The sequence below is a fragment of the Gopherus evgoodei genome, chromosome 1, assembly GCF_007399415.2.
Source record: "Gopherus evgoodei ecotype Sinaloan lineage chromosome 1, rGopEvg1_v1.p, whole genome shotgun sequence".
Lineage (NCBI taxonomy): Eukaryota > Metazoa > Chordata > Testudines > Testudinidae > Gopherus > Gopherus evgoodei.
In genome coordinates this window covers 191,815,719-191,834,649 of record NC_044322.1, presented here as the reverse complement: position 1 = coordinate 191,834,649, position 18,931 = coordinate 191,815,719, and the positions used below count along the sequence as shown (strand labels likewise).

The following is an 18,931-nucleotide window of genomic DNA, read 5'->3' as shown; positions in this document are numbered from 1 at the left end:
ACGAATTTTTTTTTCTTTTTTTAACTTGAGTAACTGAATTTATTTTTGCCAGCTGCAGCTTATGCAGGAATGAATGACGGGATCCAAAGCAAAATGAAATTGTTCAGACAACTCATGGTACTCTTTTGTGGATACATATTAAAGATATACACATGCATGCAAAATAAATTTCAGGCCTTGGTTACTTTTCTTACATTATTTTTATTTACTTTGTGTAAGTTGTTTACAAAGAGTGCTTGAAATTCCCCCTCTAACGCCAGCAGACCCTGATCGTCGGTGGGTAGGATCTACCATGGGACCTCTGGAGCTCAGTGCATGAGCCAAAAGTCAGCTGGCTGTGAGCTAAGGCTGTAGAGCAGCCTCATTTATCTCTCTCTCAAAATGGTCTCGGTGCTGCTAGATGGGACAGAACACCACACCCAGAAGATGTGTGGGTTATACCCCCACCTAGGGGGTATACTTCAAAAGGCACAGTACAGACACAGAAGGTACAAGATGGGGGAGGAGAGGGAGACAAAGTTGACTTAATCTTCCTTTGTGACTCCTAGCCCCTAGTATAGGTCAGAGCAGGGCCGTCCTTAGCCATAGGCAGAATAGGCAGCCGCGTAGCACACCACTCTGCCCGGAGCCCAGACAATCGGAAGCAGTGGAGCATGTAAGAGCAGGGCTGCTGGGTCCTAGAGAGAGCAGAATGCTGCACAGTCTGAGGGAGGGGATTGGCTGCTGGGGTCTCTGGGAAGGGGAAGGGGGAGGGGTTGAGGAAGGAGCTCACCTGTGAGTGTGATGCTGTCATAGCATTCCTTCTCAGATCTGAACCTTAGAGTTGAGAAAATGAGATACTAGCACCTGAATCCTCTAAGCTTAATTACCAGCTTAGATCTGATAGCATTGCCACCACCCAAAAATATAGTGTTTTGGGGCACTCTGACCTCCCCAACCTTCCCTGGGGACCCCAAGAACCCAGATCCCTTGGGTTCTTAAAACAAGGAGAAATAAACCATTCCCCCCACCTTTCCCCCTCTCAGAATTTCTCTCCCTGGGCTATCCTGAGAGATACTGATCCAACCTCTTAAATCACCATACAGAGAAGCATCTACCTTCCCTTCCACAAAGAGGCAAACAGATTCAAGGAAAACAAAGAGAGATTTTCTCTCTCCCCCTCCCGTCTACCCCCCCACCCGTCCTGGTGAGTTATCCCAATCCCCTGGAATAACACAAGGGAAACAAGAAAAAAAATCAATCAGGTTCTCTAAAAAAAGAAATCTTTTAATAAAAGAAAGGAAAAAGTAAAGAATTATCTCTGTAACTTCAAGATGTAAATATTACAGGGTCCTATAGCTTACAGACACCAGAAAGAGACTTTCCCCCCAGTACCAATACAAATCAAAATATTCCCAGCAACTACACATATAAAAGTTAACCAGCCAGATCCACAATTGCAAATAGAGTAAAACAATCAAAAAACCTAAACCGCCTGTTTTTACTTACTATTAGAAAAGAAACTTAGAGAGCCTGTAGTAATGTATGGTCTCTCTCAGACCCTCCGAGAGAAGAACACACAACAAACAAAGAACACACACAAAAGCTTCCCTCCGCCCAAATTTAAAAGTATCTTGTCTTCTGATTGGTCTTCTGGTAAGGTGTCCCGTTCCCTGCTTGTACCTGCTTTACAGGTACAAGAGACATTAACCCTTAACAATCTGTTTATGACAGATGCTTTCCCCCCGGCTGAGGTGAGGTGAGGCTGTGGCTTTGGAACCAGTATCCTTTGTTGTCCCCCCCTTCCCCACGGAGCACCCCTTCCTTTCTCCCTCCTCCCCAAGAGCATCCCTCTCTCTCTCCTTCCTCCCCTCTGTCAGGGCTGGGTTGGGTGAGGTGCTGGGGGATAGGTGGGGGGAGGAGGCTGGCTGCCTGCCTGCTGAGCAATGAAAGTGAAAATAACTCACTTCCTCGGCAGCGAGCCAGGATTGGAATGTCACAAAGGGCTGGGTTGGGGTTAGCCAGATGTGTGAAAAATCAGGATAGGGGATTGGGGTAGGGTGAGCAGATACCCCTATTTTATAGGGACAGTCCCAATTTTGGGGTCTTTTTCTTATATAGGCTCCTTTTACCGCCCCCACCCCTGTCCTGATTTTTCACACTTGCTGTCTGGTCATTCCAGGTGGGGGTAATTGGTGCCTATATAAAACAAATCCCCAAATATCGGGACTGGCTCTATAAAATCAGGACATCTGGATCTATCACCCTAGCTGGGGAGCACCTCTCCCCCAGGCTGGCAGCTGCCAGCGATCCATCTCATCTGGGGGGAGCTGCACAGGGCAGGATGAGCTGCTGTGGCTCCATGGGTGACCTGTCCCTGAGATCAGATGCTGTGCTAACTTCACCATGGTCCGTAAGGCTGGTGGTGGTGCCCATTGGCGTGTGATTGGACCTGAGGGTTTGCTGCTGCTGTTGCCACTCTGCACCCCAAGAGGTGGATTTTGGGGTCCTGCAGTTTTCCACTTATCTCCCACTCTACTGCAGCTGTTGGACCAGCAGGCTGGGGGGGCGAGCCAAGCGTGAAAGCAGTACTGTGTTGCCATTTAGATTGTCATTTACCAACTTTGTTTGCCAAAAATTCTTGCTAACAACCCTGAATCCTATTTCAATATTTTTTTAAATCAATATCTTAGCCAAAAACAGAAAATTAAGTTGTTGACAATTATTAGTGACAGGTTTGGTTTGAGGCAGAGAGTGGGCCAGTTTTCATCAGAGAAACAAAAAATGTTGACTGACTTTCCTATAGCCTGTTACTCCTGATAAGAGCCCTCCAACAACTGTAATATGCTCATCTCCTTACCAGTGTATAAAGCAGGGGTCGGCAACCTACAGCACATGTGTCAAAGGTGGCAGGTGAGCTGATTTTTAATGGTATGCAGCGGCAGGCTAAGCGGCTCAGCCCATCACTGCTCTGGGGTTACGACTGCTGCCCTATTGCCAGCTGGGATACCAGCCATCAGCCCCACTCAGCACCTGCTGCTGGCCTGGGGACCCCCAAGGAACCCCAAGCTGTCAGCGGGCTGAGCAGGCCAGCTGAACCACTCAGCCTGCTGTCAGCCTGAGGTTCCATTCACTCAGCCGGCAGCGGGCTGAGTGGGCTGGTGGCGGGCTGAGCAGGGCCGGTGGGGGGTTGAGTGGCTCAGTCTGCTGCCAGTCTGGGGTGCCAGCAGCACTCAGCCTACTGCTACTCCGGGGTTCTGGCTGCTGGCCCCTTGCCAGTCAGGAGCCCAGCCGCTGGCCCCACTCTGCCTCCTGCCAGCCTGGGTGAGCAGAATCCCAGGCTGGTAGCGGGCTGAGGGGGGTTGGCGGCCGGGATCCTGGCTGGCAGGAGTTGGTGGTCAGATCCCCAGACCAGCAGTGGGCTGAGCAGGGCCTGGGATCCTTGTCTAGGGTTCCAGCCACCAGCCCTGCTTAGCCCACTGCTGGTTTAGGGTTTCATTTACTCAGCTGGCAGTGGCCTGAGCAGGATTGGATTTTTGTATGACGTAACTAAATTCAACCTAATAGGAAAACAAGAGCAACTAATGACAAAGTGCAAGAACCTAGAGAGCCTCCTGAAGCACAGTGATAGTTTTGATTTAAATGGACTTGAACTGTACGAAGAATTGAGTACACTGTCATCAATGTTGCCACATGCAAAATCGGTGATGGACATTGTACAGTTTATTCATACCCACAAACTTGTTGACATATATCCTAATGTGTACATTGCCACTCGTATTCTACTGACAATTCCTGTAACAGTAGCATCAGGAGAACGGAGCTTCTCAAAACTAAAGCTCATTAAAAACTATCTCCGCTCTACAATGAGTCAGGAACGTCTAATTGGTCTTGCTATTCTTGCAATTGAACAAGACACGACTTGTCTTTGTCATACGATGACATTATTACTGATTTTGCAGCCAAAAAAGCCAGAAAGATAGCTTTTAATTAAAAACAAATCTTTATTTCAATACCTCTTCATATTAATTTCCAATAAAATTTTGATAAATTAAAAAAATTATATTATTTGCATCATTCTGACATATCAGAATTTTTTCTATAGTGCTGCTTCTTTAGTGCTAGTCCATCAGCATTACAGTGTGCTTTATTAAGTTAAACTGGTTTTAATAATGTGAATGTGGCAAGTTTTCCAATACTGTAAGCTTATATTTGTGTTGCTAAGAGCAGATCAGGCACAGGGGCACCAGTTTAATAATCTCGCCTAGGGCACCATAAATCCTAAGGACGGCGCTGGGTCAGAGCAGCTCTGATGACTGCCCTGACTTAAAGCAGCCTTACCCTTTTGCCTGTGAGTTTCTCTGCAGTTTAGAATTGCCAAAGCACAAAGTGCTCCGGACATTCACCCTCCTTTTTGTGACAGTGGCTCCTTCTGCTGTGTCACATGCCTATGCCAGAGGCTGGGAGTATTGTCTGCAGAGCCTTATGCAATTTTAGTTGTGGCATTTCCTAACTTTTGGGTGCTTGATTTCACAATTTTAATGTTCTTTTATCATAGCTGTTGCATGGAATTTATATTTACAGCACTTAAAAATGTAGTAGGTGCCTCACAGTAATATATAAAGATGCAGTCCCTGTATTAAAGAGCTTACAATCAAAGTTCAGACATGATGTGACAAGGTTGGGCGAAAAGGGAGAAACGTGAAATGGAGAGAGAAGGTTAACAATAATAATATACCCAGGGTGCAGAGTGGAACGATGTGCAAAATAAATCTTGACTCTTCCACGAGGACATCCTAGTGTCCTGTGAGTGGGATGGTGTCCTGAACAGCAACCATTGTCCCAGCTAGTACTCTCCCCTTATGTCTCCAAATCCTAGGAAACCAATCCTAGGAGATGGACTTTTGTGGGTATGGTGAGAACTGTACATTTTCATACAGAATATTATAGGGATAGCGTAACAAAAGCAAGCATTATAAACCCAGGAAATTCAGAGATAAGATTAAACTAAAAAATCCAAACATGTTAAGGTATGAAAATGTACAGTTAAAACATCCAGACAACCTTAACTCTTCCCTTTAGTGACACCGTGCAAGAACCACATGATTGTTTGATATTTTAGTTTTTGTGGCCTCAGATTAGATTAATCTGAAAAAAATTACATTATTTTTCCCCCTCCCATGTCATCATTAAGAGATATAGGTGTATAAGATATGGGAAAAACTTACTTTAAAAACATTTCTGAGCAGTGGTCTTTAATTGGGAATAGGACTGGTTCTTCCTCTATATGCATTTCTACTGAAGAGACTAATTAAAAGGTGATGTTCCAATGGTACTCATCCTTTCTTGAATCAAAATATTTTTAAAATGTTGCCTGAGAGAACTACATTTTTCAACATGAAGTGGAATGTCCAACAGTGACAATATCCTCGGCATTTGCCCTGGATTCAGGGGCAATCACTGCTTTAAGAAACCTAACTTTCCTTGAACCTTCTAAGTTCTATGCTTATTTCTCATTTCTTGGGGGAAGTGACATGGTTGACAGCTGTGTACTGGAAACAGAAAGATTGCAAAGATACAATTGCTTTCTTTGGAAGTGATTTTATTTAACTATGGAGAAGAGAAGCCAAATTACATAGCAATCGCTAAGATCAGGATTTTTGAAAGAAACAAGTTGATCACCCAAAAAATCACTAGAGACACTTTAAATGGGCTTGACTTGCTGAAAGTGATGAGCACACACATTCTGAAAATCAAGCCCCTTTAAGTGGGGCACCCAAAATTATTGGTTTCTCTTTTGAAAATCTTGACCCTAGTGATTTCTGTACAGTTTGGCTTTTCTTCTTTGTACTTAAATAAAATAATCACTCAAAAGTCTGGGTAAATTTAATTACTTACGAAATATCTGACACTTAATGCATCTGATGAAGTGGGTATTCATCCACTCCAATACATCTGTAAGTCTGTAAGGTGCCACAGGACTCTTGGCTGCTTTTACAGATCCAGACTAACATGGCTACCCCTCTGATACCTGACACTTAAGTAGACTTTTTTCATTTGCCTGGTTCTTCTCTCTCTTCCCCCATATGTCTTTGTATATTTGTTGAATTTTTATAGCTGCACTGTACACTCTCCCATGTTGTCTTGCTATGGTCAAATTATTTTAGTTTGTGAAAATAATTTAGTAGATTTTAAAAAATCACACAATAAAATGCATGAAAACTTAAGTGCATATTCCTCAATTTACAGAATCTCAAAATCACCTTTTCCCACACAAATAGCTGTTACAGTCACATTAGCTTCATTTCATATTCTGCTAACTGCAAAGTCAATCATGTATGGTTATTTTTAAAAAGAGGGACAAAATATTTATATTATACTGTGAAGTTATTAATATTAATTGTATTAATAAATGTAAGTTTAATCAAGTAGACATGGTACCTCATTGGTGTCCCGTGGAAACAAATATGCTCTATTTCAAAAGTAAACCAATTATATTTCAGAGATTATTTATAACAAGATTGTCTGGATATTTAATTGATGATCATCAAGGCCAAGAATAGTGAAAAGGGGAGAGAGCTTTCTCATGGGCTGCTCCAAGACCCTGGAATAAACTCTCCTAGGAACTAAGGAGAATCACAAACCTCATCCCACTTGAAGAGCAAGGCACATTTCTTTGACCTTGTCTCTCTGACATATAGCAGTGTATGTGTTTGGATTTTTTAAAAATAAAATACACAACAAAACACTCCACTGCACACACTTCACCCCCTGCAGAAAGGATGAGACAACAAACATATGACAGATATTAAGACAAGTTGTACTGGAATTCGCTTAGATCCTACAACGATGAGTATATAAGAACCTACATATAATAGAACAAAGCTGAAAAAACAGATTTTGCCAAGTGCTACAGGATTTGACCTGACATTGAGATAATGACTAATTAAATTAACAAAGGCATCAACACAAAAATATTATACACTAGAATATCAAAGATATATTTAAGAAAACTTGGAGGAACATTTTTCCAAATCTACTTAACTCTATGAAAGGTAATGTGAGATGGATTACCCAAAAGCAAATTGAATGTCCTGAATTATCTCAGTGGGAAAACAAGCACAGTTAAAATGATAAAGGCGGTGGATAAAGCAACTAACAAAAGGGTCTAAAACATCTCATATGAAACCAGATTATCCAAAGGATAATACAGCAGACACTTCCTTTGCTTTTGTAAAATTTATAAAGATTAAAAACCACCAATGGGTGAATTGTTTAACCAGATGTGAATCCAGATCCCCAACTGAAGGAAGGCTTAGCAGTGGCTAGAATGCTGAGTGCCAGTCTTCCTTGCAGACCTTTGAAAGGCTATCTATAGCTGGGAAATGACAAAGATCAGGTGTTGGTTGGACTCTAAGAGAAATGCTGCAATCAGCTCTGGTCACTGCGTGATTGTTGGTCTGTATGTCAAAACCAAAGCCTAGAAATGTAGTCGGAGTATGTACTAACATACAGAAAGAGGTTGTTTTGAGTCACTTCAGCAACAAGCAAATTGTCATTCTTTGTTGCTAGCAAGATTTCTTAGTTTCAGTCTTAAACAATTTTGAGAAGTACCTGACAAAGCCCTTACGAAGTGCAGGATAACATTCATCCATGCTAAATAGTGCAGATCCTCAGTGTTTGATGAACTATTGAATTGTGTCTAACTTGACAGGTACTAATAATATTAATATCATTGACTGCTCTCTTCATCTGTGTTCAATAATCTGTGTGAGTTTAGATAAACCACCAAAGTTTTTTAAAAAAAAGTGACCTGCATTCACTGCTCAAGTTATTATATTGGAAAAAAAACAGCATTGAGTTGAACTGAAAAGAGTATTGGTATCTACCCATGATCTATTTTGTTATTTCTCATTATACTTTTTTAATAAATGGCACCAGTCAGAAATTGAAATGTCTAGTGAATGTCTGGAAACCAGTCACTGAAGAAGAGTAATGGAAAAGTGGAAGAGCAACTAATTTCATTTTCTTGTGTACAGACGCTCCCCAGGTTATTCAAACCTGGATAAGTTCCGTAAGTGGGTTGGTTTGTAAGCGGGTTGGTTTGTGTGTGTGTAATTGTTGGATATACGTCCCTGACTTCCGCAAGGCGTTCTTGAACGGAACACTTACGTAAGTCAGGGAGCATCTGTATATGACATTCTTACGTGTTTGGGCTACCCAAATAAATACAAGAAATGGCTAACCCTATCCAGGTTACCTAAATGCTGGACACAGACCAACAAATGATAGTGAAATTTGGAAATTAAAATAAAAGCTAGGAAATGTGTGCAAGATAAGAAAATGAAATTGAAAAAACACCCCCCTGAGCGCAGCAAGTTACAGCGCTGCAAAGCACCAGTGTAAACAGTGCCCCAGTGCTGGGAGCGCGGCTCCCAGCGCTGTAAGCTAATCCCCATGGGGAGATGTAGTATCTGCAGCGCTGGGAGAGCTCTCTCCCAGCGCTGGCGCTGCAACCACACTCGCACTTCAAAGCGCTGCCGCGGGAGCACTCCCGCAGCAGCGCTGTGCAGCTCTAAGTGTAGCCATACACTAAGTCTTTGTTTAATTCTGAGTTGATGGTGTCAAATTTGCAAATGAACTGAAGCTCAGCAGTTTCTCTTTGAAGTCTGGTCGTGAATTTTTTTTTCTGCAGGATGGCTACCTTTAAATCTGCTATTGTGTGTCCAGGGAAATTGAAGTGTTCTCCTACAGGTTTTTGTATATTGCCATTCCTAATATCTGACTTGTGTCCATTTATCCTTTTACGTAGGGACTGTCCAGTTTGGCTGATGTACGTAGCAGAGGGGCATTGCTGGCACATGATGGTGTATATTACATTGGGGAACGTGCAGGTGAATGCTCTCCATCTGAAGGGTTGGAGCAAATGCTTTTGTAACTCAGCGCTTGCCCCGACCGGGATTATTCTACTACCCAAGATCCACAAATCTGGAAATCCTGGACGCCCCATCATCTCGGGCATTGGCATATTTATACCTGCCCCTGGAAATTTCCACTACATTCATCTGATGAAGTGGGTATTCACCCACGAAAGCTTATGCTAGTATAATTGCTAGCACACACAGTCATTTCACTTAGATAAAGTTAGGCAAAATAAAACATCTTCTGGCAATTTGGTGGTTAGAAAATATCCTGTGTGTTAACAAAGATTATTTTTGGAATAATCATCAAATTGGAATGCTTTTTCAGACTGCAGTTTTTCATAGTTTAAGATGACTAAATTGCATGAACATACATAAAAAGTAACTTCTGAAAATGACAGACTCCATAGGTATTAATTGAGGAACATATTAAAGGAATGCAAACATATCACAAGGGGCTGATTGGATGACTTCCCAAGATCTCTTCCAGCCCTACATTTCTGTGATTCTATAATAGTAATAAATGTGTTAGTCTCTAAGGTGCCACAAGTACTTCTGTTCTTATAATAGTAATTTTGACACATTCTCAGGATGTCCAGGACTGTGAGTCACCTTGTTACCCCTCTGCCTTCAGTGAGAAGGAGATCTCCTTTTACTTAACTATGTGTTAGTCCCTGACACCACCAGTCTGTTAGCCACCTGGACAATCTCCTCAGGGCTCTGCCAGTACTTACTTTGCCTTGCAGGTTAACAATAGGTTCACCCAATCCCTAAGCCCCCTTGGAGCATTCCCTGCAGCATCCAGCCCTTAACCTCGGGACACTCACAGAAATTAGCAGATAAACTGTCCCCAGAGCAACAGCGCACACACCAGCTTTTTTGGGCCAACTGAGGATCAGCGCCAATATATCACAGCATTGAGATATATTTATAGTGAAAATTTAAGAGACATTGAATAAGGATAGTTGTGGAAACAGAAATGGTTACATATAAAACACGTCCTAAAGTCTAAACTTTAACAGGCTAAATCCTCGTTTAAAGTAGTTTATCTCATCTATATATAAGAATAGCCATACTGGGTCAGACCAAAGATCCATCTAGCCCAGTATCCTGTCTTCCAACAGTGGCTAATGCCTGGTGCTTCAGAGGGAATGAACAGAACAGGTAATAATCAATAGATCCATCCCCTGTTGCCCATTCCCAGCTTCTGGCAAACAGAGGCTAGGGACCATCACTGCCCATCTTGGCTAGTAGCCACTGATGGACCGATCCTCCATGAATTTATCTAGTTCTTTTTTTAACCCTGTTATAGTCTGGGCATTCACAACATCCTCTGGGAAGGAGTTTGACAGGTTGACTGTGCATTATGTGAAGACATACTTCATTTTGTTTGTTTTAAACCTGCTGCCTATTAATTTCATTTGGTGACACCTAGTTTTTGTTATGAGAAGGAGTAAATAACACTTCCTTCTTTACTTTCTCCATATCCGTCATGATTTTATAGACCTCTATCATATCTTCCCTTAGTTGTAAAGTACCAGTCTTCTTATTAATCTGTCCTCATAAAGCAATCTGCCAGCATGTTCAGCCAACATGGCTGGGATTCCCTTCTCATGACTGCAAAAAGTGCTGTCTTTTTTGCTTCTTCAGTGAAGGATAAAAAGGTGTCCTTATGCCTTCTTCTTATATGCCCAAAGTTCATTGTTTTGCCCCCAGAGTCCGGATGACCCCAATGGTTGATTCCCTGGTGTGCTGCTCCATGTTTGCCTTCGCATCCTCATGTTGATATTGTATACAAATGATTTTCCAAACAGTTCCAATGGTTTAAAATGTTTATTTTACATGTGAACCAAGGCAGACTGGTGAATATACATCCTTTAGTCAAAACTTGCTTGTCAATCCTGCTTTGACTCAGACCTTAAAACACATTTTCCACATTTGAGGCAAACTTTAAAATTGATGTAATGTATTTTGCATATTGGGATCCTGTATAGGAAAAATCTATGTGCTTAACTTCACTTTCTAAACACACACAACCAGTTTCCTGTTAAAAGATTCTGGGAAGTTTAGTCCAGCAGTCATTTTGTGTACTAAGTAGTACATCTGTATAACTAGAACTATCACTAGAGAGTATACTATGGTGATCTTGAGCACAATTTAAGGCCTTGATGCAGCAAAGAATTTAAGCACATAGCTAACATTAATCCATGTGAGTAGCCAATTTAATTCAGTCCCTGGCTGAATTGGGTCCTAAATGCTCAGATATAGATTATACATTGCACAGGCTTCTAAAACTGTGAACATTTTTCTGCATCCTGATTTTTTTGGCCTGCAAAAACTCTCGTTTGTGATGACAACCTGAACTCCAGCTGGTATTATCTAATTTGTTTATGCATGAGCACAGTTTGCACACTCAGGTTAGAGTTTTTACATGCCCCAAAACTCACAAAAATTGTCCCCACAATTTTGAAGGTGCAGTTGAACGCCTTATAAAAAATGGGTCCTTAATACAATTTTCCTAGGTTTGTATATTTTGTTTGTAATTTTTACAACTGCAGTTGACACTGGTCCTCTGCAGCCTTAGAATCTATGAAGATATTTTTAGTCTACCATGAATTGTCAAGTGCTACATCACCAAGGGTAAATATAGTTTGGCTACAGACAATGGGGAGAACATGGATGGCTTCTGTGCCAGTTTAGCAGTAGTCACTTGCACACTACAGAGCGCTAGAAAGGGAGCGCTAAGGGAAAATCTAGATACTTTTTCTTTTCAAAGGTGCAGAAGGATTTGCGGCAACGATGCTCATGCCCTTTTTTCTGTTTTTCCCACCCCTAGCGCCTTTGGAGACTTACACAGACATTGTCTCTCAGACAATGAAGCATAATTTAGTCCTCAGACACCAGAGAATGTATTGCACCAAATCCTGACTAATTTTAAACTAGATCAAATCATAGCTCTGAAAAAAATGTTATCAGTTTGTCATCACCAGTAAAATCCAAGGTCTGACTCTGAAATGTTAGAGTGTTCTGCTTTCTGTTTTTTGTCACCTAACAAGTGCATGTCCTGTCCTCCCCCGCCCCCATACTCAGGGCCTGGGTCTGCTGTCCTTTCACCAGTCAATGGGAGGTTCTTCTTCCGTCCATGCTAACTTTGCATTCTTCTCTATTGATCAATTTCCTTATAAACCTTTACAAGTGCATTGATCCTTTTATTAGTCACTATCTCTGTCTGAAATAAACTTGACCAAAATTTTCTGCTTTCTTTGCTGGATTATGCTAATGAACACCAATGTAAAATCAAAGATTGCAACATAGTAAAGAAAAACGTATATATCACTGAAATCATTTCATGGTTTTTCTCCTGCTGATGAATTTGTTAAATGACTTTTTAAAGTTCTTGGTTGTAATTCTAATCTTTCTAAATCCTTTGTGGAAATAGTTAAATTTGTAGCAAATATTTAATCTGAAGGTGAAATTCTGCCACTAAAGTCTGATATTTGCAAACGGAATCTAAGCCTGAATAAGTGTAGCAGCTGAAATGCTTTATTTCAGATTCTGATTGCATATGCATTGATTTATATAAGAACCATCTTATTTCTTTTCATCTTGAATTTGGCAATCAGCATTCTCTAGAGTTCAATTACTCTGAGTTTGTGATCATTTGGAGATTTTCAGCATATGTTATCATATTATAGCTATAAAGCACTGATCTTTATTTTAAAGTATCCAGTAACTCTGACTGTCTTATTTTATATTTGGCCTTGGGGTTTGTCAATAGTTTTGTAAAATTAACCAAAAAATCCTTCTCTGCTATCTTTTTCTGCCTTAGGGTATGTGGTATGTACCTGAATTTTCAGATAAATTTGCTTGGTTTATCAGTATGAACTGAAATGATTCTCTTATTCACTTGACTATATCAATCTGCCATTATCTTTCCTACCTTTGTGTGAGTGGTAAATATGTTCATTCTTTTGTCTGTATATATCATATCAAAACAAAACCAAAATTGTGTTTAATAAATAAAAAGTACACAAAGCAAACCAAGGGCGCAAATAAAGACCCAAGCAACCCATTGTGCTTGTAACTGCAGTCTTTGTACTCTTTTCCCATACTTTTTCCCTTTGTTTTTGTCATCTTTCATCTCACTCTAGGTCCCAAGCCTGCCACTGATTCTGTGTAACCACCTGCATCCACACAGATCCTTTTGGAAGTCAAGATGCTCTGTGCAGACACATGCTGTCAGTTGCTCGATCAGAGCTTTAGAACGTGAGCTCTTCGGTGCTATACAAATAATAATCACCACCACCACAAACTTATTTAAATAGCAACATCAGCACTCGTGTCAGTTACTGCAAATCCTTCTCTCTAGCCTTGACAATGCAATCTTGCCCCACTTGGATCCATTCAAATTGCTGCTGCAAAGGTCTCTTTCCTAGCCCCTTGCTTTGACCATGTCACCCTTTTCTTCAGATCTTTCTGCTGGCTCCCCCTTCTCTATCACATCTAAGCTAATCGTCTTTATTTTTAAGGCCCTTCACAGTCAATCCCCTTACCGATCATCTCTCATTCGCTAATGAGCTGTTGACCCTTGCTTCCATCACCTCCTTGTTATATTTTCCAAAAAGCACCTTCATGCTGCCCCTGAAGTTTAGGAGGAGCTCCTCATGAAAAGCTACAAATCTATCTCATTATCCACTTTCAGATTCCTCCTTAAAACTCTCCTTTGCCATGATGCCTACAAAAACTTGACAACTGTTAGATTGCTGGTGTGCTGAAACCTCTGCCTTTATCATGCTGACTCTTTGTACTCCCCCATCACTCTGTCCATGGCCATCTGTTGTTTCTTGTCTTATACTTAGATTGTAAACTCCACACGGCAGGGACTGTCTTTTTCTTCTGTATTTGTACAGCACCCAGAACAGTGGACAAGGCTCCTAGGCACTACGGTAATATAAGTAATAGTATGAATTTAATAAAGACACCATCTGTAGTCCACTTCTGTCATGTGCACTGACTAAAAGGAAAACAAGCTATAAATGGTCTGATATCACTTTTATTAATCCAGAGTAATGGAGAGAATACTGTATCTTTTTTATGTTAAATTAACCAAAGATAAGCATCTCTCTGTTGATGTAAGGTAAACTGTATGACCCCATTTCCATTAGTAACTGAGCATCTTACAATCTTTAATGTATTCTCTTAGCACCCCGTGAGGTAAGGAAGTGCTGTCATCCCCCATTGTACAGATGGTCAACTAAGAAACTAAGAAAAGCCCAAGGTCACACAAGAAATCTGTGGCAGAGGAACTATTTGAGCCCTGGTGTTCTGAGACCTACAAAGGCACCCTAACTATGGGAATATGTTTCCTCAGACAAACATCATGCTTTTGCCTCCTGTGATCTCTTTAAGTGCAGAACTTCTCATTCAGGTCTTCTAATCATTAAAATACTTTCTAGTCACATTATTCTTGTGGCTAATCCTGTGTGCATATTACAGGTAGCTATACAAATGCAAGAGTTGAATTTCATTTTTCTGTATCTAAACCATTGGAAGATTTGGGATGTGAAAAGATAAGAGCATGCACTTCCCACCCTGCAAATCTTAGAGTTGTAGAGGTCATTGCATCCCAGTAATGATCATAGCAGTATCAGACCCTAGACCTTTCTTTCTAATGCCAAGACTGCCAAGTTCTCTCCTCTCTTGTCTCCATCACCAGAAGTACTTTTTTTTTTTTTTGTGACTGCAGGAGAGATTCTCCAGCTATGCAGAAAGGAGGAGAGAAGACACTGGATGTGGTTTAATAGGCCACTATCTTTTCCTAAATGTCTGAGAGACATTTAACAGATAAAATTGTATAGTGCAGGTTATTCCATAATCATTTACATATTCTTGGTACGCTATTGGCATCCTACCCCCTTCCCCATCCTGGTCCCCAACCCACCCACTGTTGGACCTTGCCACCCTTATTTGGTTAAGTGGGGCTATAAAGTAGGGTTGCCTCCCTGCCATATTGGTCATAGGCACCTCGAACCCTCCTGCCCCCCATTTACGCTCTTTTAAAGAATGCCTCTTTTAAATCCTTTCCCAATCCGTTTGATATGATCACTGTATTCATTCTCTGTGAAGTACCTGCACTGGACACAGGGCTTTCACTCCCCAGATGTTGGGCATAAATAGTCCCCTTATCTTCTGGTCACCTGCGGGGGCTCGGTCAGCATCCCCACGCTGACTTGGGATGGAGCTGCCTCCATGTTGCAGGTAACTCACTGGCTCTCCAACCACCCTCAAAGTGGGCAACATACCTTCTCTGCCATGCCTGACAAAGGTCCCTGCAGCTAAATTTGCAATGAGGTCATTCTTCCTTAAAGCTAATTCAACAGGAAGTAGGAGAGGCACCTGCGAAAATGGTTAAAGCTGTTGGGCTCAAACGAAACTCTTAAAATTGCACTTGAAAAATTTGGTTTCGCATACGTAATTAATTGTTGCCTTTTCCAGGCCCCTCTCTTTCTGTTCCCTCCTTCCCTTTCAGCCCCAGCCACTGAAGAGCTTCTCTTTGTGTCAAGCCTATTTGACTCAGCACAGGGGACAAGATTGGCCTGTAGGATATGTCACATATTACTTGATGATCATTTGAAAAACTCAATATGAACTGACCATGCAGCTCTAAAAAGCATAGTCACTAGCAGTCTTTACGTATTTGTAGAGGACCTCATTCTTAAATTGTTACTTTGGTAAAATCATTGTTTCTTATGACTGGAGAACAGAAATGCTTTTTAGCTTTTGTGGCAGGGTAAAGCAGATATGCCTGAATGTGTCAAAATCAGAAGAAGGCAAATTAATCCTTAAAATGATATGTGTAACAAAGACTTCCATGGTGGAGAAGTTGGAAGGAGTGTGAGACTTTGCACAGCACGTACATGCTGTAGTTAGTCTGTGTTCTGTTATCTGAATGGGAGTTTGTAATGCAGTGACAGCAATAAACCAGTCAGATAGGTGTGCAGATTCATATGTGCAAATTTGGCTGTTGGCAGGAGAAGGAAGAAAATCTGCCATCACAGAATAGGTGATATGAGTCTGAAATTGGTTTCAAAATAATATTGCAGAATAACAGCCTGATGGATTTAATATGAGGCCGTGTTGGATTCTTTTAAATGAATTGCTTGCGTGCCATGGGATCGCATTAAATCGGTTACCACAGTACTTTGACTCAGATCCTCAGTGCTCCAGAGCGTGGCTTGGCAGACCTAGGTAGGAGGGGAAGGTGACTTTAAATCATCTTTGTACTCCCCGCAGTCCTTGAGGCCAGTTTGTCTTCTGACAAAGCAGCCTCAAGGTTGCTCTAATTTGTTTTGGCTTATAATGCTATAATTATATAATATAATGCTATAATTATAATAGCATCCTAAGGGCGATAACATTCATCAGAAGTTGGCCCCTTATTCCTTTTATTCTCGGGAGGCAGGCCTAACACTAACTCTAGCCACTCTACACAACCTGAGCATTCCCTATTATAAGAGCCCCATCAGTCATAATAAGGCAGTTTTGACCTGTTGATAGCCACAAGCACTAGAGAGTGAAGCCCTACAGTGCAAGATCATGGTCAACTTTTACACGTTTGCGTGCCTGCCTGAAGGATACCTACAATAGTCTTTTCTCTACACTGATGAGAATTGAATTATTAAAGCAGCCTCATTTAATAACGTAAGGGAACACACACACACACACACACACACACACACACACACACACACACACACACACACACACACACACACACACACACACACACACACACACACACACACACACACACACCCTTAGTTCTCATTAATTGGGTTTCTCTTGTACCTTTGGTGGCTTATTTAAGATTTCTCAGTAGCATTGTTCGCTTTGGGCCTAAGATAATGTTCCAATGTAAATAGCCAAAACTAAAAAACAAAACCGTGTTGAAGTCAGACGTATGTTATTGTTGCACTGTCTGGAGTGGTTCACAACTGTTAGTGCCTATTCAGGACAGAGAGTCAAAAGCAGGGCAGACACACCAAACCGGTGGTATATTCTATAATTAGATTTAACCAACCCAGTAACAAATGTGAACTCTTGGATCACTGTAACAATCTTACCATGGAGTCACAGACAAGCCTCGTGGGCTCGCCTATCTATCTTACCACCCTGGCAAGCTGGAATTAGTGATCAATGGTCATTTACACCAAAAATCACAAAATATTCAGGTTGCTCCCAGTCCCAAGAGACCAGTTACTTACCAGAGATCAATTTGTATCCTAGATTTCACACTAAAAGGCAATGCAAGTAGCTAATCCCAAAGTAAACTAATGATTTGTTAACTAGGAAAAAGAAATGAGAGTTATTCACAGCTTAAAGCAGGCAACACATATACACAAATGAGTTCGTTCTCTGGTTCCAAAAGGCGACAGAGATGTTGTTCTTAGGTCCAATCTTTGTAAGAGTCCAAACAGCAAAGAGATGAAAAATCTTTGTCAGCTATTTTTATTTCCCTCTTCTAGCATTCAGACCGATGGGACCAGGCTTTCTGCATGTACTTCTCAATGGGTGGATGGGCTAATCAACAAAGCTTTTGTCCTACAATGGCCCACTTAATTTTGATAGCCCTCCTGGATAGGGAGGGGCAGCCACTCTTGCCATCTGAGTTCACAAGTTCAGAGCAGGCATTTTTACAATTATAAAATAAACACATTTTATCTTGTAGCATGGAATACAGACATTTCCAGTGAGTTTAATGCATTCAGCAATTTACAAGGATTTCAGAGAGTCTAAACACTAAACACATCCTTACAAGCCTAACACCTATCTTGAACAATACTAACAGCTGATGAGCTGGTCTGGTTTTCAGCTATGAATTTGTCAGTGTCCAGCTGATGCTTACAGACTTGGCAAAAGCTGGCACCTAGTTTGGCAGCATCACAGTTACCATAATGAGAGGAATTCTGTTAGGGTCCTAGCCTGAGATTTAGCAGACTGGATTCAATTCCCTGCTCCACCACAAACGTCCCATGTGAACTTGGCCAGTTATTTAGCATCTCCGTGCTTCAGTTGCCCATCTGTAATGGAGATGATAACACATCCCTACCTCGCAAGGGTGTTGTGAGAATAAATACGTTGCCGACTGCAAGGTGTTCAGTTACTTCAATATTGGGGACCATAGAAATACCTTACATGGATAATGGTCTACACAACTTTTTCTCTTTACTAACAGATGGGACTAGAGTACATCATACAACTTGTTTCTACACTGTGTGATATTACCAGAGACTTCTGTATAATAGAATCCTAGAATATCAGGGTTGGAAGGGACCTCAGGAGGTCATCTAGTCCAACTCCCTGTTCAAAGCAGGACCAATCCCCAACTAATAGTTACCTAACTGCAGGGCTGACTAAAATCGAGCTGTAAATTGCTGAGAGCTGTTTGTCTCTTTTCATTGTTTTGCTGCCTGGAGTTCTGAGACTAGTGATTTTTTTTTCATTCAGTCCATATACCTGTATGTTAAGCCAAGTACAGGATTAATACTCTGGTTATAATGTATTCTGTATCTAGATTACAGAGAAAAGGAAGGTGCATTGGAAATGCATTGAACATATTGTATTTATGAAAGAAGCCTACTGATAATAATGAATAATTGTTTTCCTGTTTTTACAGCTTGCAGGCCAGGATTCTATAAAGCATTTGCTGGGAATATAAAGTGTTCCAAGTGCCCTCCGCACAGTTTAACCTATGTAGAAGCAACTTCTGTCTGTCAGTGTGAAAAAGGTTACTTCAGAGCTGAGAAAGATCCACCAACTATGGCATGTACCAGTAAGTTTGATCTGTACCAGTGTTTGAAATTCCCCTCATTTTCATCTTCTTTATTTTCACATAATAAAGATGGCATCTCTGCATGCCAATATTGTGCTCTATCCCTCTAAAAGAAAACAAAGGAAAATGTTTTCCTTAATTACAAATCAAACAGCAGGTTTCTCTTTAGTCTTAATGCTCCTAAAAATTATTTAAAAAA

At 41.2% G+C, this 18,931-nt stretch overlaps 1 protein-coding gene across 4 annotated transcripts in view; it reads left to right on the top strand.

Annotated features, from left to right (window-relative positions):
- Window positions 1-18,931, top strand: part of EPHA6 (EPH receptor A6) — an 898,770-nt gene that overhangs the window by 452,586 nt on the left and 427,253 nt on the right. For all 4 annotated transcript variants that reach the window (XM_030581541.1, XM_030581522.1, XM_030581531.1 and 1 more), the window contains exon 4: window positions 18,577-18,732. In XM_030581541.1, the coding sequence (XP_030437401.1) occupies window positions 18,577-18,732 (156 nt within the window). The remainder of the gene's footprint in view (window positions 1-18,576; window positions 18,733-18,931) is intronic.